We start from the raw sequence: 25,082 nt of genomic DNA, 5'->3' as shown, positions 1-25,082 counted from the left end.
GTTCGAACAGTGTACATCAGCCTCAACCGGTTGCTAGACAGAGGAATAGATCTAATTGCTAAGGATTGGTCTTTGGTCTTTCCAATGGGGATGGCTTTGGTCTCTCCAATATTTATTTTGAGGAAATTTCTGTGCATTCAGTACTGGTTTAACAATGAATAAAATCTGAAGGAAGGCAACTCCACAGTTGTAAAAGTTCATTTTCAGTCTCTGCGAGATTGGCAATAAATAAGAGTTATCATGCCATTCAAAATTCAATTACACTGGACAAGGCTTTTTTTGGTGAGTGTGTGTCAGAGAAATACAGCAACATCTCACATGTATATAAAAGCTGAAATAAAAACAAAAGAGTGCTGGAAATACTCAGCAGGTCTGGCAGCAACTGCGAAGCTACCGGTGGAACAGGGCAATCCCGCCAGTAACTTGCTGATTTCCATGTTCAACTGCCCGGTACAGTGGATGCTGGAAGTTGCAGCTTGTTTTACACTTCAATCATGGTGAGTACATGAATAACATTCATGATCAATGCTAAAGGTCAGAGCCCACAGCGAGCACCACGTGCTGAAATTAGAATGATACAGACGGGGACGGGGATTGGCCCACTGAGCAAGGGAAACGTGCCAATCAGAGCAGCGCTCCAGAACCACCTGAGTGCGGGGGTGCCGCGGTGCAGGGTGGGAGTGGCGGCTGGCGCTGAGTCAGTTAGGAGAAGGAATCCCGGTTATTGTCCGCCTGCTGCTTGGAGAGCTAGCTGACCGCCCGGTAACAACCCCGGGGGCGCCGGCGGGACTGGGGATTCAGCCGCGTTTATTTGCTGCTGTAATGGGGGATTTGCGCGCGCAGCAGTTGTTTGACAGGATGGGGGATCGGGGCTGAGGGGAGGGTGGATGGATCGGGGCTGAGGGGAGGGAGGGAGGGGGGATCGGGGCTGAGGGGAGGGAGGGGGGATCGGGGCTGAGGGGAGGGAGGGGGGGGATCGGGGCTGAGGGGAGGGAGGGGGGGGGATCGGGGCTGAGGGGAGGGAGGGGGGGGGATCGGGGCTGAGGGGAGGGAGGGAGGGGGGATCGGGGCTGAGGGGAGGGAGGGAGGGGGGATCGGGGCTGAGGGGAGGGAGGGGGGGGGATCGGGGCTGAGGGGAGGGAGGGGGGGGATCGGGGCTGAGGGGAGGGAGGGGGGGGGATCGGGGCTGAGGGGAGGGAGGGGGGGGGGATCGGGGCTGAGGGGAGGGAGGGGGGGGGATCGGGGCTGAGGGGAGGGAGGGGGGGGGATCGGGGCTGAGGGGAGGGAGGGGGGGGGATCGGGGCTGAGGGGAGGGGGGGGGATCGGGGCTGAGGGGAGGGGGGGGATCGGGGCTGAGGGGAGGGGGGGGGATCGGGGCTGAGGGGAGGGAGGGGGGGGGGATCGGGGCTGAGGGGAGGGAGGGGGGGGGGATCGGGGCTGAGGGGAGGGAGGGGGGGGGATCGGGGCTGAGGGGAGGGAGGGGGGGGGATCGGGGCTGAGGGGAGGGAGGGGGGGGGATCGGGGCTGAGGGGAGGGAGGGGGGGGGATCGGGGCTGAGGGGAGGGGGGGGAGGGGATCGGGGCTGAGGGGAGGGGGGGGAGGGGATCGGGGCTGAGGGGAGGGGGGGGATCGGGGCTGAGGGGAGGGAGGGGGGGGGATCGGGGCTGAGGGGAGGGAGGGGGGGGGATCGGGGCTGAGGGGAGGGAGGGGGGGGATCGGGGCTGAGGGGAGGGAGGGGGGGGGATCGGGGCTGAGGGGAGGGAGGGGGGGGGATCGGGGCTGAGGGGAGGGAGGGGGGGGGATCGGGGCTGAGGGGAGGGGGGGGGGGATCGGAGCTGAGGGGAGGGAGGGAGGGGGGGGTCGGGGCTGAGGGGATGGAGGGGGGGGGATCGGGGCTGAGGGGAGGGAGGGAGGGGGGGGGATCGGGGCTGAGGGGAGGGAGGGAGGGGGGGGGATCGGGGCTGAGGGGAGGGAGGGGGGGGATCGGGGCTGAGGGGAGGGAGGGGGGGGATCGGGGCTGAGGGGAGGGAGGGGGGGGGATCGGGGCTGAGGGGAGGGGGGGGGGATCGGGGCTGAGGGGAGGGGGGGGGGATCGGGGCTGAGGGGAGGGAGGGGGGGGGGATCGGGGCTGAGGGGAGGGAGGGGGGGGGATCGGGGCTGAGGGGAGGGAGGGGGGGGGGATCGGGGCTGAGGGGAGGGAGGGGGGGGGGATCGGGGCTGAGGGGAGGGAGGGGGGGGGGATCGGGGCTGAGGGGAGGGAGGGGGGGGGGATCGGGGCTGAGCGGAGGGAGAGTGAAGCCAGGAGGGTATGGAAGGGTGAGCGAAGCTGGGAGGGGGAGTGAAACTGAGGGTGGGAGACGAGGGAGGTGATTACGGGCAAAGAGCGGGGAAGGTTATTAGGGCACCTGGGGGAGGGGTGAGAAAGAGGGGGATCGGTCTGAGACAGGGAGAGGTACTGGCGTTCAGGGTGTGAAAGGGTGGGGGCTCATGGCTGAGATGGGGAAAGAGGGAGGGAGGGGGTATCGGGCATGGAGCGGGAATTGAAAGGGAGGGGTAGAGAGCAAAGTGGGATTGGGGCTGAGGTGGGTCCTGTTGGAGGGATTGGGGCTAGGGTGAGGACAGTAGAGGGGTGGATTGGGGCTGAGATGGGGGCAGGAAGAATTGTGATAGGGGCTGAGGTGGGGGGCGGGAGGAAGTGTGATTGTGGCTGAGGTGGGGGGCAGGAAGAAGGGGTACTGGGGCTGAGATGGGGGTCAGAAGAGACGGGGATTGGGACTGAGATGGTGGCAGGAGGATGTGGGAGCAGGAAGAGGGGGGTGGAGTTTAGGCTGAGGTTGGGTTTGGGAAGAGACGGAGGTTGGGGCTGAGGGAGTTTGCTTGTATGAATGGAGGAATTCCATGAGTGTATCTGAGGGGGTGCAGGAAATTAAACTTCATAGGATATCACAGCAGAGAGGGTGGCCATCATTGGCTCTTTGGTAGAACTACCCATTGACCCCTCTTTCTTGCTCTTTCCCCATTGCTTTGTAATTGTTACCCCTGATTTATTATCAAATTTTCTTTTGAAATATTGAATCTGTTTCTACCTCACCCTCTTATATATTGCATTCCAGATCATCATAACTTCCTGAGTTTTGTCACCATTTTATATTAGTTTCCCAATGTTTCTGCTACTGGAACAATTTCTCTTTAGTTTTCATAAGAATAAATATTTATGATTTTGAACATCTTTATCAAATCTCCTCTTAACCTTCTCTACTGTGTAGAGCAAAATGAGTGAGATTTAGAGAGAAAGGGGAATTAGATTTCCAGAAAGAACTGGAATGTTGCAGAGCTGAAGGGAGTAGCTCAAACCATCAAGTAGCAACAACCTACTGGGTCACTTTTTTAAATGTCCTCATTCCCCATAGGTCTGGAAGTTGATTGTTCACCATGGCATCTCGTGCTGGTCCACGTGCAGCAGGAACAGATGGCAGTGACTTCCACCATAGAGAGAAAGTAGCTTCACACTATCAGATGAGGTAAGGTTTTTTATAAATTATTACTTGGAATCATATTTGTACAGAACAGCACAAAAATGTTGCCACATACTTAAAAGCAAAATACGATTAATACTGAGAATTTTCAGCGAAAGCAGAAAATGTCAGCAATACTCAGGTCAGGCATCATCTATGGTCAGAGAAACAGCTTAATTTTTCAGGTCAATGACCTTTCATCAGAACTGGGAGTAGTTTGAGATTCACAGTTTGCAAGCAAGAAAAGGCTAGGGAAAGGAGGGAGAGTGGAGGAAAGAAGAAAATGGATCGTTGGTCATGGAGTGGAGTAACAGAAGTGATAATGGTGCAGGGAAAAGGGGATAGTAAAGAGACAAGTAAAGAAACAAAGCATGGGTCTAGAGGAACTGTGTATATAGCAACAACAGAACCATTAACTTGCTCTGTTGAAAAAACTGGAGAAATGGTTCTGATCTGAAGCAATTAACATCAGTGTTGAGCCTGGAAGTGCATAACCTAGCAATGAAGAGTTGTTTCTTGAACATATGTTGAGCTTCATTGGAACAATGTAGGAGAGCTCAGAGTGGAACAGAGAATTAAAATAGTAATTGGAAGCTTGGAATCATGCTTGCGGACTGAACAGAGGTGTTCAGAATCTGCGTTTGGTCTCCCCACTGTCGAGGAGACCACAACGTGAGCAGCAAGTACAGTATTCAAAATTGAAATAAGGAGTGCTTGGAGATCCTAGAGAGTGGGAAGGGCAGGTGTTGGTCTTCTGTGCTTACATGGGAAGGTATCGAAAGCATTGATGTAGAAAGCAGCATTCTGATGCCAGCTTCTGCACCATTGCTTCTGACATGGCATAAACTGTCAACCAATATCTAATATAAGCCCATCAACTCCCACAACTGCCTTGATTACATTTCCTCCCTCCCTGCTTCCTGGAACGACTCCATTCTATTCTCCCAGTTTATTTGGCTCCATCACATCTGTTTGGATGATGCCACCTTGCTCACTGGTGCTTCTAATATGCCCTCCCTTTTTTCCCTCAACTAAGGAATCTCCTCTGTTGTGGCTGACAGGGTCTTCGACAGTGTTCGTTCTATTTCACATGCTTCTGCTTTCATCCCTTGCCCTCACAGAGCCACGATTTAGTTCTCAGATTCCAACCTCCACATTCAAAGAATAGATTAGCACCTTCTCCAGCCTGATATATCTTCTCCTTCCAGTACTCGAAGTGACCAATCCCTCCTCCCAAACACTCCCATATAACACTCGACTGTACAGCGATTTACTTGTGCCATTTTTAACTTGATATACTGCATTCACTCTTCACAATGTTCCTCCACATTGACTCAAGTTGACTCAAATTCCCCAAATTGACTCAAGTATTTAGTTTTTTACTGGTCATTGGGAAGTGCCTGAATTGAAATACCCATCAAAGTTACCTCTGGGAGACTGCTGTATACATTCAGTCATGTTCTCATTCCTTTGATGCTTTAGTTCCTTCATAGGCTGGGGAGGAGAGACCGTTGATCAAAGCCACATTTTTTGATTGGCTGAATAACTTTGCAACTCTTCAAGACCAAGTCCATGTTCTGTGTACTTCTAGGAAGAAAAGTGTTATACTGAATAAGCTTAGGAAAAAAATCACTCTCCATTGTAGGTGGCCCATGCCTTATTTTCCTTTTTAGCCAGTACGATCATAAGATGTGAGAACATAAGCTTATTCAGCAAAGGAAACATGACCTTTGGACCTTCAAGCTCTGCTGCCATTGGATGTCCTCAACCAAATCACACATGGGATTTAATGATGCTGTAGTAAATAGCAGGCCCTCTTGACTTGAGTTACCTGATTTGCAAGATTTCAACTCTGGGGTTTTACAGTGTTAAATAGAATATGTAAGGTCCACAGTTACAGATGCTTGATACTGTAGCTATATTGTCTTAGTCACTTTTATTTAAGTTTTAAGTTGGAATCTGGGAAGCCAGTATCCGTGACCCAGCAGCAGAATTGTAGATTTGGGACAAGAGCTAAATTTAATGGCGTAAATGTTGGGAGCTAGCTCTCAGATGTTAGAATTGGAATCTGGTTTTGGAACAAATTGCTAGAATCTTTTGAGGTTCTGATTTCTTGCCACCTTTAAAACGTACACCTAAAACAGTCATGTTCCTTTCAGGATGTCCATTTCCCACCTCATTAGTTCAGCTTCTACAAAGTATATCAAAGTAGTACAGTCTGGAGTTGGGATCACGTAAACACAAATGTGCAGAATAAGTTGAATTTCAGTACCAGAGCGAATGGATCAAATGACTCCTCATTTCATAAGAACATTAGAGATAGGAGTAAGCCATTCGGCCTCTTGAACCTGTTCTGCATTTCACTTAAATTATGACTGATCTTCTACATGAACTCCACCATCCCCCACCCAGCTCACTCCCACCTGGGCTGAGCAGTGTTGTTTTGAACTGCTGTTTGAAAAGATGTTTTGTTGCTACCATGCATTAAGTGTATTTTATGTTCTCAAGAGTGCTACCTCCTTGACTCTGCATTATTTCAATATACATTTGTATGTAGGTGTTCTACGTATTGTAATGAGGAAAAATGTTAAATTGCCCGGTGCAGGTATGATTTTTTTAGTGTAGTTTTTTCCCTCTGATCAGAAAGCTCTGTCTGAATTGGTGCTACTTGGCAAGTTCTCTTAAATAATTATGTACAAGTCTAGTAGTACTCTGGTCCCTGCTGCATCCGACATTGATAAAATGTGAATGTGTCCCACATTAAAAGATTCTATTTAAGGATGAGAATAGATACATGATTCAAGAATGGTACAGAGTTGGCCTCAAACATTTTGCCTCGTAGGATGATGCAATTTCTTATTTATGGAATTGAATGACACCTAGAAAATGAGAAAGACTATACTATGATAGGTAAACTAGCATGTTCTGCACTTTCCCTCACTCATTGTGGTGTTCCTGTGTCATGTAGCATTCCTGAACTTGAGGGTAAGGTGGTTGATCTATTTCAGATCTCAGTCAATGCTGCATTTAAATTAGCTGCTAGAAGATGTGTAAGAATGCCCAGTTTGTGACATATCTTCAATCTAGACTACACAAGAAGGTACTTGGCCTCTGGTGTGGTCTTCAGTTACTGTTTTGGCATTGTAAATGTGACCCTGTATTGCCCCACAATTGTGCTGGGATTAGCATTCATTTATTTTTTTAATAAACATTCTTACTTGTGGAGGTAACAGGGAGAAATGACAAGGGGATCTGCACCCAAGTCTTTTTTAATACTTCTTAAAGATAAATAATAATCTGGGTTGGTTAGTAGCAGCCTTGCTTCTCATTAGGAGATGATCTGCTATATTTAGCATCCAATCCAGGCTAAGACTCTACTACTGTACTGAGGAAGGGCTGCATTGTTGGTGAAGTCCTCCAGATAGGATGTTCAGCAGGGGCTCTCTTTGACTATTCTGATGGTTCAGAAGATTAGAGCGGGGAATTTTATCATTATTCTAACATTCTTCCCGTGACACTACCGAAAACAAATTAATTGATCTTTCAATGCAATTTGAGCTAATAGCCCAGATTTTGCAGTTGTAATATCAACGTTCACTATCATTACTCCACTGAAACTGACAGCAACTTCGGAAACTCACACACGCACAGAATAAGGTGGAAATCCAGAAGTCAATGATTCTACGCTCTTCCAGAGGGAGTGCTCTTGAAGAATCAATTAATTCATGCAAACTTGCACTTTTACATTGCTGATTTTAAACAGTAGTTGGAGTGAAACTGTTCTCTTTGGCAAAGGGATCAAGAAATCAGAGGATGCAGATTTAGGTGATTGCAAAAAGAACCAAAAGTTACATGAGAAAATATTCTTTCTACGTAGCAAGTGGTTGGATCTGGAATGCGCTAGCTGAGAAGGTGATTGAGGCAGATTCAATTGGGATTTTCAAAAGGGAATTGCTAAGCATCTAAAAGGGGAAGAATTTGCAGAGTTATGGGGAAAGAGCAGGGGAGTTGGTCTAATTGAATTGCCCTTGCTGAGAGACAGCACAGACTCAATATGTTGAATGGACTCCCTTCTGTCCTCCAACCATTCTATGATTCTATATTGAAAAAGAACTTTTGAAAAGCTTGCACCTTATTGATTAAGTTATAACTGGGTTTTTAATGATGTGCTGACTTCATAATTACTACCGGACACCCTCCCTGGCCTTGAGAAGCTAATTTCATATTTAATATATTCATGGAATATTAATTTTCTCCTAGTAAATTCCACACGTCAAGGTTCGGCTATATTTACATTTTAGCTTCTATCTATATCTAGTCGTCATTTATTTTGCTATCTGAAATTTTAAATTAAAAGTGAAGGCATTCATTGCTTGTAACTTGTTGGTTTTCTGTCTGTAAGATTGCTTCAGTGTGATTGGCTGCTTGCCCTGCTTATTGTCATCACTATTGCTGCATGCCTGGAAATCCCTTTTGACTTGGTGCCAGATTTAAACTGCCGTCAGAAAATGGCAAGTCCACACCACAAAAATCACTAGACATTTGTGGGCAACGTTGAGGCCAATGGCACTGCTGTTTTCTTGCTACTGACCACAAAACCTAGACAATAAGCTGAAAATAGAAACTCTTTTTATAAACATAAGTTACTGAACTTCAAAATAACTAATTGTGTTTGAAATATCTTGAGATATTTCTGAGATGTGATCAGACACTTCACAAATTTATTTTTTAAGCTTGATAATAGTGCTTAACTTAAACAGATACTTATTTTGGTCATCTTTCCTACAGAAATCCTACACTTAAGTAACTTGGATATTGACTCAAATTCTCCATTTGAGAAGCAGTGATGGCTTAGCTGGACTAGTAATCCAGATACCCAGGGTAATGCCACGGCAGTTGGTGAAATTTGAATTTTGTAAAAATCTGGAATTAAATGTCTGATGACCATGAAATTATTGCTGATTGTCTTAAAAACCCATTAGGGAAGGAAATCTGCTGTCCTTACCTGGTCTGGCTCCAGACCCACAGCCATGTGGTTCACTCCCTCTGAACAAGGGATGAGCAATAAATGCTGGCCTAGCCAGCGATGCCCACATCCCATGAATGCATAAAAAAAACCTACAAGCCTATATTTAACAATCTATAGAGCAATAATAGCGCTGTGAAGACTATACCATTAAACTAAAATAGCATTTTGTATACTAATAGCTGTACTTTTTGCAGATAAGTTGTAAAGTAATTTTTAAAGCAGAATCTCAAATGTATCTGTAGGGATCAAAATTAATTTAAAATTGTATTTGTCTTTTTCAATTCCAGTGTAACTCTGAAGTCTGAGATTAAGAAGCTGATAATTGCTCACTTGGTAATCTGGACACTGCTCACTCTTCAGGTCATTGTCAGTCACATGAAATTAGTGTCGCATGACCTGATAGCTATGCCATACCAATGGGAATACCCGTACCTCCTGAGCATCATACCATCTATCTTCGGTTTTATTGCTTTTCCTCGTAACAACATCAGTTATCTTGTGCTTTCCATGATCAGTGCAGGGCTCTTCTCCATTGCCCCTCTCATTTATGGCACCATGGAGATGTTCCCCATGGCACAGCAGCTGTACCGGCATGGCAAGGCCTACCGCTTCATCTTTGGCTTTTCTGCTGTAGCAGTCATGTACTTGGTCTTGGTTATTGCAGTGCAAGTGCATGGCTGGCAGATCTACTACAGCAAAAAATTACTGGACTCTTGGTTTACCTCCACACAGGAAAAGAAGAAGAAATAGTCTGCAGAAGAAAATACCCTTTGGATACTGAGAGCTGGTTGATGAACAATGATGAATTTAATGGGACTGCATCAGTCCAGTAAAAATGAAAGTCTAGGGCCTAAATACTGCAGATTGTTTTGTGTAAGCTGTTTTTGTTTTTATTGCCATCTTTCTACCCTACTGCATTTGCTTCCACACAAAGTAAAACTGGCAGTGGTAAGTTCTTCCCCCAGGACATTTGATGTTAAGGTTACTCCACACTGTGGATGCCTGTGATGCTTGATACTCCTTTAAAAAAAATTATGGTGCAGAGTCACTAAACTACTGGGAAATGCAAAATTGGGAACTGTTTCCAAACACTGAACCTAATCTTATCCAAATCAAAGATTTGATTGTATTCCCTGTTGATACACCATGATTGGCATAGCTTGTGATTTTCAAGAGGAAAAACAAATGGTTCAGTTCGTTTTATGTACTGTGAAATACTGCAGTAAGATTAAACATTTTTTACATCATTTGGTCTTGCTAACTTAACTAAACATAAAGGTGTGTGGCTGGTAGACTGAACTGTTACATAACGCTGGGACTTGTGCTACTAAGCCTCATGCAGACTGTATTTAAATACAATCATGATTGGGGATAGAATGTTGAGACCAACAAGATTTCTTCAATCCTTGAAGATCAAGCCATCTATTTTAATGTTTTACATGATAGCTTCCCGAGTTAATTGAGCTATTTAATTAAAAATGCTTGTGCCAACACAGTTAAAAGGAGTTATGGTATATGTCAACAATTTCTTTAAAGACCAAGATTTAACCTTTTTCTGACAGTTCCTTTGCATATAGTTTTGAAGTTGTATTATACAACTCTCTGCATTTTGGATATAGCTCCTGTTCATTGTGCAGTCTGTTACTACTTTGCTATAATGTTGCACTTTGCTATGTTGCATATAAAACCATCTGTATATTTTGGATCTCATGATCTTAAATGTAAAACATACACTAGCCAGTGTTTTTGTGCATCTCCCTTTTTTAAAAAAATTCAATGTTTTAAGCTCAGTACAGTTTTTTTCTTGTGCTTTCTTTAAAATCACTGGTGTTGCAGAAATTGGTTGGTTATGTGTACATGTTATTTACAATAGGAAGGCAAATCTTTATATATGTAATACAAGTGTGACATTCTTTGGCTTCTGAGAACTGCAAATGCTGTCAGCATGCCTGCAATGATTTCATAACACAAATGTTTACACAAGAGTGATAATGCTGTACAAAAGTGATCTTAACCCCACTGGCAGGTTGTAATCTGGCCCAACAAATTGAGCTATATTTCTACCCCATATTCAATCATAATCTCTTGGGAGGAACTTCCAATTTATTTATGGAGAAAGCAAGAAGCTTTACAGTACAAAAACTGCTGTGATGGAGGGTCAGATAATTGTAGGGAGCATGTGTTGGGTTTTAATCACTGCAGATTTGGCTGTCTCAAAGGGGGCATTAAGGCTAGGAACTTCACATTGATCTGTAGGTAAAATGAAAACCATGAGAATATTGAACTTAATTAATTCTAACTTAAGCAAAGTTTGTGTTTTATTTCAAATGGGAGTTCAATTTTTATTCTGATTCTCACCATTTCATCTTTTGTTTGCCACAATGACAATAACTAGGTGCAATACTTCATTCAATGTACTGTACTGGTGTAACATAATTTCAGTGGGCTTTTGATGTAATTGTTGTAACTTGTCCAGTATCCATATGCTATGTATTTTGTGCTTTGTGAATAAAATTGGGTCATCTCACAGTAATTTTTGTAATCTGTTTTGTCCTTTTTACCATTTTGCAAATATTTAATAGGATGAAGGATTACTGTTGCAAAACTAATTACTTATTGCTACTCTTTCAACTCTATTGTACAGTAAATAGTTACAACTATTGTAACAAACTTACCATCTTTAATTTGCTTCCACCAGCTTGAAAGAAAGTTCAAATTCAGATCTCAGAATATTGAACTCCTGACAAGGATGAATTACTTTCCCATCCTCTGATTCGTAATAACATTTTTACTATACTTCAAACTCTGTGCCTGATCTCACTGCATTATGGTCTCAAATGTAATAAATGGAACAGATAGTTCAGTATTGGCAAGTTAGTGAAAATGTTTAGTTTTGGTTATTGCCATAATCTAATAAATGTTGTTTCTTGGCTGCTTAACCTTTTCTACAATATATAGTATAAATTTAATTTCTTGAACTTTCGTCCCATGTTTTGAAGGTTTGCCTCCATTGCAGAGATCAGTGTCAATATTTGGCAACCTAAGAATTAGTACAGAAATTTTTTTTACATTTCGTTACGCGTTTTTCTATGTATCATAGGTTTGGTCCTGGTAGCAGGTTTAGCAACAAGAAAACAGTGTAAATGACTAGAAGGGGACCTGGGTTAACAGAATGGGCAGGCTGATGAGTTGTAATTTAATGAAAATTTACCTAGACTTTTGAGTTGTTTTATCTTAAGAGTTCTGATATGTGAAGTTATGCTAAACTGGAGAAGGACTTAAAATTCCCTCAATGGCTTAGTTGGCAAAGAGAATGGAGCACAATCTGTTTTGTTTTAAATAAAAAAAGGTGTTGGGGATGAGATACTATAAGCTCCTGATGAAAATATATCCCAGGTGAAGTGAATGTGCACAGATGAGGATAGACTAGGGAGAATACTAGCATTTTTTTTTTGTTTTTTCCTTGTAGACTACTAGGGCAACTCTAGATACAATGCTTGCAGAAGTAGTTTCTATTCCTATAATAGAAATAAAACCATAAGTATCTCCTGTGTTTTCAACATTGACAATTATGTTTAGAAATATAAATAATTTAGAAAAATATTCTGTCACATCTACATGTTTATTCAATTTCAACCCCTGAGGCAATTCAATTTCAGGAAATTATATTTTTATTTTGAAGTAGTAACTATTTAAATGTTTCATAATATTAAAACTATATGTGAGGTATCTATGTTTTTCAGAATTCGTTTTAATAAATACAATAGAAGAGAGTCCATTAAGGTATCGGCTGCTTTTGTGTTTAGGAGAAATGCCTGGAGCAACAAAGAGTATGTGTGCTCAATGATAGTGATCTATGAATTTCAGTTTCATGAGTGAGGATTTTGAGCTCTCTGCTGCCCAGGGCATAATTTCTTCCATTATTACATTTTAAAATGCACTTTTATTTATAACTGCATAAAAATAGATGTGTAAAATATCTTCATTGTTCTAGACTCTCCTGGTATAAATTTATTAGTACCAGGAGCCCTCCAGTACCTCATTCTTTGTGTGCCCCTGGATAATAAATGCTGGCAAGCTAGTTGGCTGTGACATAGCATTACAACCAAGCCTTATCACATTCTCTTCACATTTTTATTTTAGTTGGGTGAGCGGAGAAGGGGTATGGAGGAAATAAAACAAATTTTCCAATAACTTGTTTACTGAATCCTTTTTAGGTTCCATTTTTCAACATTTTTATTTCTTTGATTCATAGAATAGAAATTGTAAACTGTCTCTCAAAAATGAGTTTTTTTAAATTGGTAATTAAAATGGACTTTACTGATCCTTGTAAGTAGAGCTGGTAATCCTTTAGAAATACTGATCCTCCTTCCTGTAATAGTGCATGTAGTGTGCTAATTTCCAATGTCTGAATTACTATTGCTTTCAGAATTTGAAAATATGTATCATCTATAAAATTCTTGAAGTGCACCATGTAATGCTTTGCTTTGATGTCAATTTATGCTAAAAACGGTAATAAATTGTTATATCTTTATAAATTTTATACTGCTGCGGGTGAACATAAATAATTTAATTTATGTTAGGCTGGAATGTATGTATATTCTGCTTGTTTATCGAATATATATGTATATATCACTAGCAGGAATGCTCCCGTTGCTTGTATTTGTTAGAAACATGGAAAAAAATAAAGCTCATATCAAAGTGGGTTTATTGGACTGACAACATTAGGATGGGATAGTATAGCATGCTACAAGATTACAGTTACTCCTCACAGAAGATGAGTTTAGATTTCAGTCTGAACTGCAGATGTAGGCCTTAGTCACATTTGCTGTTCCCCAGCAGAAATTACTTTGAGCACCCTTGATCTGTAATTCACAAGGTCAGATATAATTGTCCTCTAAAGTGTGAGTAATCCTGAAAAAAAAATCAACTGTGTTAGGCAAATTTGGCCTTAAGCATGCCACTTTAATATTAATAAGCAATTACCAATTCATGTCACATAGTTAAAGTCTGGGAAACTGAATCACCATCACAGGACTTGCCCTCTTGTGGACAAAAAGAATTTGTCCAGGCATTGTGCCTTTTTTGAAATAAAAGCATGGAGTCAACAGCTCCCTGGTGCATTCTTCATGGCAAAGCCTCCTCTAATTGAAGCTGACATACCAACCAATTAGCTCCCTTTTTTTCTTCGCTTTGAAATCTGGCATTCTTGCATCTATTCTCATGAGTGCGAGACAAGAAGCTTTGACAGCATGTCTCTGTCTTCAGCAATAATTGATTTCATTGAAATAGCCTTACAGGAAGGTGACCCTATTAACTTTTTCAAAGTAAGTTATTTCTGGTTAGGCTATTCTATAGAAGAGAGAATACTTATTGCAAAAAAAAACTGGAGAAGAAATGATTATATCTCTCCATGATGATTACAGCAACCATAGTGTAATATCGGGGTGGTTAACTGGTTTTTGAAGTTTAGTGTTTCACTTAGGGCAAAGTACCAGATTTGAGATTTAGCAATTTCCCACATTTTTTTATTTGCTCATGGGATGAGGGAAGTGGTGGCAGAAGATGGAAGTATGGGAATGGAAATTAAGCAATGAATTAGCTCTAGTTGGAGTATTGGAAGAAGTGCAGTGGAATGTGTGATAGAAAAGTACCACTGAAACTGAAAGGAAGAATGTACAAGACAGTTATGAGACTTACCTTTTTATATAGTGCAGAAACTTGAGGAACAATGACAGGATAGCAATGAGATGCAAATGCTGAGATAGATGTGTGGGGTAACAAGAAAGGACAAAATCAGGAGGGTCAGTGAATATTATAGAAGCATGGAAGAAAGTAGCCAAGTTATGGTCATCTGTTGCAGTGAGAGAGAGGACACACGGTGAGGTAAGTGATGGAGATGGGACTGTCAGAAAGAGAAGAGGAAAGACAAAGACCAGACAGAAGGATGGCAAGAGACTTAAATGCATTGGGATTGGAAGAAGAATGGGTGACTGACAGGAGGAAATGCAGCAGGGTGAGCAACATTATGGTGACCCCAAGTAAAATTGGAGAAGCTGAAACAGGGATGTAGGCATTGCTGGCAAGGCAATGCCCATCCCTAATTGCCCTTGAGAAGGTAATGGTGAGCTGCTGCCTTGAATTGCTACAGTCCACGGGGTATATAGTGCTGTTAAGGAAGGAGTTCCAGGATTTTAACCTAGCGATGGTGAAAGAACAGTAATTATATTTCCTAGTTAAGATGGGGTCTGACTTGGGCAACTTGCAGGTGGTGGTATTTTCAACTCTATCTCTCCACTACTCCCCTCAACCACTGCACAAACTCCCTGTGCTATCAGACTGCTTGTCTTACATCCAGTATACCCAATCTTAGATGAGCCACAGCATATTCCAGTTAACCAGTGGTAAGACCAAAGGCATCTTCAGCCTCTACCACAAACTTCTTGCCTTTGCCACTCATTCCATTCATCTCCCTAGCCACTGTCTCAGGTTGAAGCAGATTATTAGAATGAGATTTATAAGGTTATTCTATCTTGGGACTGTAGCTTTAAATTTAGGGTAAATGAAGAGGGTCAGGTGACCTTTTCTGAAGTCTGCCTGATAATAAGCCCGGGTGGTTTGATTGTTAGAGATCAAAAGAAGACTTAGGTTGTGTTAGTGAGAAGAAAGTGCAAGGTATATATGCTTGGAGACATTGGCAGCAATCTTTGAGTTTGCAATGAATAGACTGAGTCTCCCAAAGTCCCAGAAAGGTACTCTAGGTATCATGTTGTAAACAGTTGTACTGTAAACTGTCCCTTTTAATTCTAAGATGAAGGAAAAAGTTGCGATTATAGATAGCCACAGCAGTTTTACATGGATGCAAGGCTAATGTGTTTCATGTTGCTATGGGAAAGAAAGCAGAGGAAGCTATTTTTGAGATTCAGGTTAAAGGCCTCCCTATGAATCAATGAATATCACAGATAGACAGTAGAGATTCTATGTGGTCAGCAGAAATGTTGCTCGACTTTGCAAGCTATCACAACCAGATACAGGAGGGAGGTGGTCTCTAGTTGAAGAGATTGATACTGCAGCCTTCTATGGATTCCATGGGATTTGTTGTGACATGACATGGCATGGCATGGGGAAGAAGAATCATCGGAACAGGTTTTACTGCTGGTGGCTGATTTAAGAAACTCTCCAAAAACTGAGGAAAACTCCTGGAGACGTTCACCCAAAGTTGCTACTCGGTGCAATGGGGATATGGGAACCATTGGAAACTGGGAGAAATTGTGGACTATTTTCTAAAAAGACTAATTCGATGGAGGGGAATGTTCATCTCTGTAGTTTTAACATTTAAGCCGCCTACAGAAAGAATATAGTGTTTTGTGATTAGTGCTTTTAGTCATTTGCTACAGTAAAAGTTTTAAACATGAAATCTTGACATGTCGTTCTTTCAGCTATTAACTGGAAGTTCAAGTTTCTTTTTAAATGTCATCGGTCCCTACAGAGATCATAAAATGATGGTTTGTAAGTTCAGCATCCTATTTAACTTTCAACCTGCATAAAATTGTCATAGCTTACCACAGCCTATCTTCACTGAAATCCTTATCCATGCTTTGTTACCTCGTTTCAATTATTCCAATAATAAAAACAGAAAATGCTGGAAATACGCAGCAAGTTTGGCAGCATCTGTGGAGAGAAACAGAGTTAACATTTCAGATGGATGACCCTTCATCAAAACTGGGTAAAGTTAGAAAAGTTAACTGTCTCTTTCCACAGATGCTGCCTGACCTGCTGAGTGTTTCCAGACTTTTCTGTTTTTATTTCAGACTTCCAGCTTCTGAAATATTTTGCTTTTGTGTCCCATTATTCCAATGCTCTTTTGGCCACCTTCCATAAACTGCAGTTCAACCAAACTCTGTCACTGTCCTATCCTGCACAAAGTTCTGCTGATACATCATCCCTGTGCTCGTTGACTTACATTGACTCCCAATGCTTCAAATTTAAATTTTGCATTCTTGTGGTTAAATCTCATGACCTTGACTCTCCCCAACTTCAACTTCTTCTAGCCCAATAACCGCTCCTGAAATCTCATTTCTTCTGACTCTGGCCACTTGTGCATCCATTCTCCTTTCAAGCCACTATTGGAGGTTGTGCCTTCAGCTGCCCCATGCTTTTGAATTTTCATCTTAAACAACTGTATCTCTCCACTTCCCTCCTTTAAGATCCACTTGTCATTCCTGGTATCTTTTAGAATAATTCTTAGTGTGTTCTTGCCTTCCTTATTTAGGCAGTTTGACCATGGTCTTACTATTTTTCCTCAACTTCTCAAAGATGTAATTTTCCATATCCTTCAGAATTCTTTTAAGCCAATTTTCCTTTTGCCTGATTTTCCAGTTCTAGCTCTCAAGGGCTAAATTGCCTATTCCTGTTCCTATGTTTCTTCTTTTCCTTCTTAGCCAGTCCCTTAGGATCGAGGATGACTTGCTTCCAACTGGTTTGATGTGTTCTGAGATGACTGATAAGTCCAGACTCTGCCACATGTGGAGCAGGTGGTGCTTGAAGTGTTGAGTAGGTGAGTTGTTTGGAGGTTTGTGTGTTTCCTCCAACACCTCAACTTCGCCTCTGCATGTTCCCAAGGAAATCTCTCATTGTGTTTTGGTGCCTTCCCAAATGATCCTCCTCTATTTTGGTTGGTCACAAGCCAGGGTCTCCCATGAGTCGGTGGCTATGTTTGACCTTTTCAGGGATGCTTTAAGGTCATCCCTAAAGCATTTCCACTGTCCTCCTGGAATTCTCTTGCCAATACCGAGTTCTGGGTAGAGCAATTGCTTTGGGCATCGGTGTCAGGCATACAAATGTCATGTCCTGCCCAGCGGAGCTGGTTTTGAGCGATTAGTGCCTCAATGCTGGGCAAGTTGACTTGGGAGAGGACGCTGCTGTTGGACTGTCTTTCTTGCTACCAGATTTGGAGGATCTTGTGAAGGCGGTACTTTTCTGGTGCTTTGAGTACTATTTTTTAACTACTCGAGAACTTGCAGGGATAAATTCTATCATTTTTGCTGCAGAGCATTATGTTACAGTGCTTCCCTCCAGAGTTAGATTGGGATTTGACTCCCCACAGCTGTTAAGCAGAAATCACATTGCTGTGGCATTATAATATTACATTTTGTTCCAGCTTGGAAAATGTTCCACAGATGTAAAGGTACCAGACTGAATGGTTTACAAATAATAGTAATTTGAAGCAAAATGTGATTGAACTAGAAATGCATTACATCAACTTGTTCTATAATTAGAGTGGACAAACAGTGACAAAAAAAAAACTACTTGAGAAAAATATTTCCAGTATCCTTCAGATGTAAAACTTCTTCACCAAACGTTGTGTGTTGAGCTAAACTTCTTACACAGTACTGGTGCCACATATAAATAATTCTAATCATAAATAATTCAGTATTAAATTCACGCTATTAGATATTGCTGACTGAGATCTCTTTTTAGTGCAGTAAACTGTCAGGGATTCATATAGAGTGAGAATGGTTGAAACAGCCACACGGGGCATCAAGATCTGGACATTCTTATTTGTTGGTGCACCAAATGTCAAGGTTAATGTTTCACTGCTGAAGGATTACTGCGCAGAGTTGATGTTTATGAAGTATGCTCCAATTTGATTTTATCTCAATTGCACAAAAAGGGTATTGATAAGTCTAATAATGCAAGGTACTAACTGCTATGTATATTTTAACACATGGTTACTGCTCATCATTTAACATTTCTCCTAATTTAATCAGATGTAAACCTCTCATGAATTAGAGGGGAAACGAAGCAGTTAATGTGTAACAGGACTTATGAGAAACAGCTTGTAGCTCCACTTAATAACTTGCTTATTAAAGAAAGGCAGTTCAACAATGGGCACAAGGATCAACATGCTTCGTCTAAATTGTGACCGCAAGGTGCTGGTTGGAGTCCTCTGTAGCCTTGCTACCACAGGAATTTTGGGTGCCTGCTTCTGGCAGCTTGCATGTAAATTTAAATCAGGTAGGAAGTACAGGTGCGTTGTTTTCCTGACTAATTTTTCCCTGTCTGCGCCTCTTGAAATTGCTGACTCATGCTGGAAGACAATTTTATCCACCTGCCATGCTTGGATTTATGTTTAGGAACTGTGGAAGACTTTTGAGTTGCAGATGAGTTGAAGAGCTGCTTCTCACTTTTCAGATACCTCCCTGGGGGTTGTAACAGAGGAAGATAGAACAAGGCAGAAGCAGCTGTTCTTGTTAGGGTATCCTGAATTCCAGAATGAAGTAGGCCTGGGCAGAGATGTCTGAAAGGGTCAGGAACACCACCAGGACCTGGGTTCAATGCAGAGAGAAGTTCAATGATCTCAGAAGAGCAAATTTAACACCTCTATTATAAATGTAACATTTCCATTCACGAAAGGAGGGAGGCAGAAAACTATAGGCCAGTTAGCCTAACATCTGTCATTGGGAAAATGCTGGAATCCAGTATTGAGGAAGTGGTAGCAGGCCATTTAGAAAATCATAATACAATCAAGCAGAGTCAACATGTTTTTATGAAAGGCAAATCATGTTTGACAAATTTATTAGTGTTCTTTGAGGATGTAACAAGTAGGCTGGATAAAAGGGAACCAGTAGACATAGTGTATTTGGATTTCCAAAAAGCATTCTGTTGTGTTTTGCACCTCAGAGATATGCAGAGAGCACAAGCTTCAAAGTGTGCAGGTGTTTTAATATAGTGCTTTAAAAATGTCTGATCTCTCATTCTTCCAGCTTTGAGTCTTTGTTTAGTTTCTGTTTCTCAGTAACAACAACCAGACTTGACTAATAGCACACAGTGAATAGTTAACTGACACATATAACACCAAACAATTGAACAATTGAATACAATATCTTTTTCCCCCTGTAAAATTAAAGACCTATTTTAAATTAAACCATCATAAACAACAAACATGCGTACATCAAGTAATTTCTTAGAGACCAGAGTGGCAGTTTACTCTAAGTACAGAAATAGTCTTCAGAAAATGAAGGTCATTGATGACGGCACTGAGATCTACAAATTTGAGGTTGTGGTTCTGCGTCATCAGCTCGATGAGGCAGATGATCAACATTGCAGTCGCTCATCAGGAAAGGAAATAAATCCTCAAACCACTGTCCTTGAAATAACCCTGGTCTGCTCACTATCAAGCGACTCGCGTTCCACACTGTGTTGTCATCCAATAGATAAGTATTGGTACCAAGCAACCACTTGATCTGCTTTGGTCCTGATAGAGATGATGTGAATTTGTGGTCGCGATTTGGCCATTTGATGTGAATCCAACTTCCAACTTCAAATCGTGGTCCCTTGCACCTGTTAACTTGTCAAAGTACGCTTTTGCTTTACCTTGCCGTTTTGCAATTTCTTCTGCATTCGTTCTGACATTCTCGTTGGATGGTAGTGATGGCTTAAGAATGGTCAGCAGCATGCAAAGGTTACGACCTCTCATAAGTTTGACCAGTGTCTTCCCAGTCAGAGAATGTGGGATGGATCGATATGTGGGAATAGGATATGAAAGGATTGTTCAAACGTTTTTCACTCTGACATACTAGCTCACAGATGTTGAATTGTTTGACATGACCATTTGATTGTGGTTGTGTCACAATATCGGATGGTGGTGAATTCCATAGCTAGCTAGGAACTCCGTGATCTGACTGGAAACAAACTGCAGTCCATTGTCTATAGTGATAGCCTCCGGCAAACTCCATTTTGTAAGCAACTTGTCTACAATGTTGATGATTGAAGTGGTTGTTATGGAATTTGTTGTAGAAATTTCGGGCCATTTTGATATATAGATCACGAACAACAAGCAAAAAATGTTGACTGAAAGGGGCTGCTTGAGCTTCTCCAAAAATATATACTTGAGGTTGTTACATGGTTTTGTTAGCCATGGGGTCAATTGTAGAGGTGTAGAACACTGTTTTACCAGCTACACAGTTTCTAATGAGCTCTTCTATATGGCGCTCTATTGCTGACCACCAGACTGTTTCATGAGATCATTGTTTCATCTTAACAACGCCCAGGTACTCTTAAGATAAAAGCAAAATACTGCGGATGCTGGAAATCTGAAAAAGGTGTGAAGAAGGGTCATAAAGACTCGAAACGTTAACTCCATTTCTCTGGCCACAGATGCTGCTAGACCTGCTGAGTTTTTCCAGCATTTTCTGTTTTTGTCCCAGGTATCCTACATGGGCAAAATGCAATACATGTTGCTGTAGCGCTTTTGGGATAACTGCTCATGTTCCCCGTGTGACACAGCTGTCATCAACAATGTGGGCTCATTGCGTACTCTGTAATATGGGATCAGTTCTTCCTTTATTTCATGAGGCCATTTGTTTTTTCTTTATTAATTCACGCAATGTGGGCTTCCCTGGCTGGGTCAGCATTTATTGCCCATCCCTAGTTGCCCTTGAGTAGGTGGTGGTGAGCTGCCTTCGTAAACCTCTGCAGCGCATGTGGTGTAGGTACACCCACAGTGCTGTCAGGAAGGGAGTTCCAGGGTCTTGACCCAGCGACAGTGAAGGAACGGCGATATATTTCCAAGTCAGGATGGCAAGTAACTTGATGGGAAACTTCAGGTAATTGTGTTCCCATGTATCTGCTGCCCTTGTACTTCCAAATGGTAATGGTCGTGGGTTTGAAAAGTGCTGTCACAGGAGCCTTGTTGAATTCCTGCAGTGCATCTTGTAGATGGTAGACACTGCTGCTACTGTGCATCAGTCAGTGGAGGGAGTGAATGTTTGTGGAGGTGGTGCCAATCAAGCAGACTGCTTTGTTCTGGATGGTGTCAAGCTTCTTGAGTGTTGTGGGAGCTGCACTCATCCAGGCAAGTGGAGAGTATTCCATCACACTCCTGACTTGTGCCTTGTAGATGGTGGACAGGCTTTGGGGAGTCAGGAGATGAGCTACTTGTCACAGGATTCCTGCCCTTTGACCTGCACTTGTAGCCACAGTATTTATATGGCTAGTTCAGTTCAGTTTCTGGTCAATGGTAACCCCCCAGGATGTTGACTGTGGGGGATTCAGTGATGGTAATGCCATTGAACATCAAGGGGTGATGGTTGGATTCTCTCTTGTTGGAGATGGTCATTGCCTGGCACTTGTGTGGTGTGAATTTACTTGGCACTTGTCAGCCCCAAGCCTGGATATTGTCTGGGTCTTGCTGTGTTTGGACATGGACTGCTTCAGTATCTGAGGAGTTGCAAATGGTACTGAACATTGTGCAATCATCAGCGAACAGCCCCACTTCTGACCTTATGATGGAAGGAAGGTCATTGATGAAGCAACTGAAGATGGTTGGGCCGATGACACTACCCTGAGGAACTCCTGCAGTGATGTCCTGGAGCTGAAATGACTGACCTCCAACGACCACAACCATCTTCCTTTGTGTTAGGTATGACTCCAACCAGTGGAGAGTTTTCCCCCAATTCCCATTGACTCCAGTTTTGCTATGGCTCCTTGATGCCACAATCGGTCAAATGCAGCCTTGATGTCAAGGGCAGTCACTCTAACCTCACCTTGGGAGTTCAGTTCTTTTGTCCATGTTTGAACCAAGGCTGTAATGAGGTCAGAAGCTGAGTAGCCCTGGCAGAACCCAAACTGGGCAACAGTAACCAGTCAGTTTTTCAGGTGCTGGATAACTTTTTGCAGTACACTGTTTGTTGCTGCTTCTGCCTTCAACTCCTCTCCTGTAACAAGATTCACGGTTACATGTAAAATCACGTAGTCTTCAATGTCGCAAGTTGCTTCAATATCGCTAACACTGTGTAATAGTAATAAGGCTAAGCATGTAAGCTACTCAGTTGCGTGAAGCTGTGAGATGCACTACCTCAAAGTTGTGCTGATGAAGACGATCTGACTATCTGTAGATGCGTAGAGGTCGATGACCAGATTCTGACATAACTAACCATGCAGTCAGTGCTTGGTGATCAGTGCAGAAAGTAAACTTTCTACCATAGAGATGCATGTGCCAATGTTCACAAGAGTAGATGCAGGCTAGTGCTTCCAATTCTCCCGTAGAGTATTTGTGTTCAGTTTCTGGCAATGAGCGTGATGCATAAGTGATTGGTAGTTTGTTTCCTTCAAAGCACTGAGAGACTACAGCACCTATCACTTTTTTTTATATTCATTCTCGGGATTTGGGCTTTGCTGGCTGGGCCAGCATTTAGTGCCCATCCCTAGATGCCCTTGAGAAGGTGGTGGTGAGCTGCCTTCTTGAACCGCTGCAGTCCATGTGGTGTAGGTACACCCACAGTGCTGTTAGGAAGGGAGTTCCAGGATTTTGACCCAGCGACAGTGAAGGAACAGTGATATATTTCCAAGTCTGACGCATCGGTTGTGACATATGTTTCTGCATGTGGGTTGAAACGCACGAGGACTGGCGGAATTGCTATCATCGCCTTTAACCTGCCCAACGCTGTTTGCTGCGCAATTGTCCATTTCCATTGTGCATCTTTGCGCAGTAACTATCGAAAAGGCTCCGCAATCTCTGCATACTTAGTAACAAATTTATGATAAAAGTTGGTTAGTACCGAGGAATGATGCCAACTCATCACGTTAGATGGGGTCAGAAGCACATGAATGGCTTTGATGTTATCCTGTGTAGGCTTTACTCCAGCTGCTGTCACTCTGTACTATAAAAAGTTAATCTCGGATACCTGCGAATGTGCATTTGTCCATGTTGAGCGTCAAATTGTGTTGTTCAAGTCAAGTGAGCACCGCTGATTTTGTTCTGTTTTGTCCATTCCATGCACGACGACGTTGTCAAATAGATAGAGCATGTCTGACAAGACTGGTGGAATATCTTCTGGAATGTGCTAGGTGCTAAACTTAGTCTAAAGGGCATTCCGTGTGACTAAAACACACCTTTGTGAGTAAAAAAAGCTGTAAGATATCGACTTTGCTCCACTAGTGGTATCTGAAGATAGCTTCATCGGTTGAGCTTCATGAAGACCGAGGAGTCATGAAATGATGCCATAGTTCTTGCATTTTAGGAAGTGGATATTTTTCTAGAATGATAGCTTTGTTGACTGCCTTAATGTCCACGCCTAGTCTAAGGTCTCCATTTTTGCATTGTGCAATGACTAGGTTCAATATCCATGGTGATGAGTGCGTTTGCTCAATGATACCATCTGGTTCAAATCATTTCAGCTCCTGTGATATTTCAGCATGGATTGCAAATATCAACCATATTGAATTTTGCAAAACTGGCAGAATTGGCGTGACGATGCAAGGGGCATGACAAGTACCCCTTGATTACCCCTTAAATAAGGAAGAATACTGTTGGGTATAGTCCATGTTTTCAATCATGTTAATGTGTGCTCCACAGGAGTCATCAAGTTTGAAGCTAAGTTTATCAAAAAAGATTTACCCCCATAAGGCTTTTGTCTTTGGCTATATAAAATGTGAGTATGTCAGGTTGACGTTTTTGTCGTACACTGGAACCGTGATCATTCCCAAAGCTAGAATAATCAAGTGATCATTGAAGAGTGTCTGTCATTGGAGTGAAAGAACATTACTAAAATTACCAGTGGTAGAATTCAATATAGATACTTGCATACCGACATCGATGAGAAGCGACACTGAAATGCCCACAATCTCAATTGAGCATCCCTTAAATGACTAGGTGCTTTACCATTCATGATGGTATACGCATGCTGTACCTCACTCCCAGGAAGAGACTCCCCATGTTGAACTAATTGAATCCTCTTTTTTGACAACCTGCACACCTTTGCAAGGTGGTTCCACTTTAAGCATGAGTCATACTTTTTTCCATCGAGCTGGACATGGCGTTGAGCATCAATGAATACCTCCACAATTTGGGAATATTTTTGAAGGGATTTCACTCTTATGGGCTGACTGGCATCTCTGGTGGAATGTACATTCCTCATTTTTCACTTTTCTTTGGCCTAAGTATTGTACATGAGTACTCACCGCCATATCAAACATAGAGGTATCTTCTGTGAGCTGCTTGGATATTCATTGGCCTTCTGCTCTGAGACAATACATGAGTATTGCCTTCTTGCTGGATGTGTGCTACAAAGCATGAATTAACACACTCGAGCGGTTTAATGGCATAAATGGAACTCCAAAGATTTGTTTTCAGCATTAAACCTGAGAGTTCTGTTACACTTTGAACCTGACATTAGCTACCTACATAATTTTGAAATTACAAAATGAAGTGATCAAAGTATATGAAAAGAATAGCAAGGTATCCTTAGACACATCAATAACAAAAGGAAAATTAAGATGGGCATAGTTCCACTAAGGCATGCACAAGATAAACTCACCGATAATGACAGGGAAAGTGCAGGATTATTCAGTAGTTGCTTTGTCTCAGTTTATGAACCAGGGAGAATAACAAAATGGACATGACATTAGAAAAAGATATTTAAGGTAGAAGGGGAGCTACTTGATAAACTAGACAAATTCAGTGAATTTTTTAAAAATTCACTTTACAGGATGTGTGCTTCGCTGTCTGGGCCAACATTTATTGCCCTTCCCTAGTT

At 42.5% G+C, this 25,082-nt stretch overlaps 1 protein-coding gene across 1 annotated transcript; it reads left to right on the top strand.

Moving 5' to 3' along the window:
* The first annotated feature begins 623 nt into the window (after positions 1 to 623).
* Positions 624 to 11,077, top strand: jagn1a (jagunal homolog 1a). Its single transcript, XM_078560085.1, has 3 exons — positions 624 to 762; positions 3,411 to 3,521; positions 8,832 to 11,077. Exons 2-3 carry the CDS (start codon positions 3,433 to 3,435, stop codon positions 9,292 to 9,294), a joined length of 552 nt encoding a protein of 183 aa, XP_078416211.1. The 5' UTR covers positions 624 to 762; positions 3,411 to 3,432; the 3' UTR covers positions 9,295 to 11,077.
* Positions 11,078 to 25,082: the final 14,005 nt, after the last annotated feature.

This window comes from Cetorhinus maximus, chromosome 16, assembly GCF_964194155.1.
Source record: "Cetorhinus maximus chromosome 16, sCetMax3.hap1.1, whole genome shotgun sequence".
NCBI lineage: Eukaryota > Metazoa > Chordata > Chondrichthyes > Lamniformes > Cetorhinidae > Cetorhinus > Cetorhinus maximus.
Note: the sequence above shows the minus strand (reverse complement) of the source record. Positions and strands in the feature narration are given on the sequence as shown.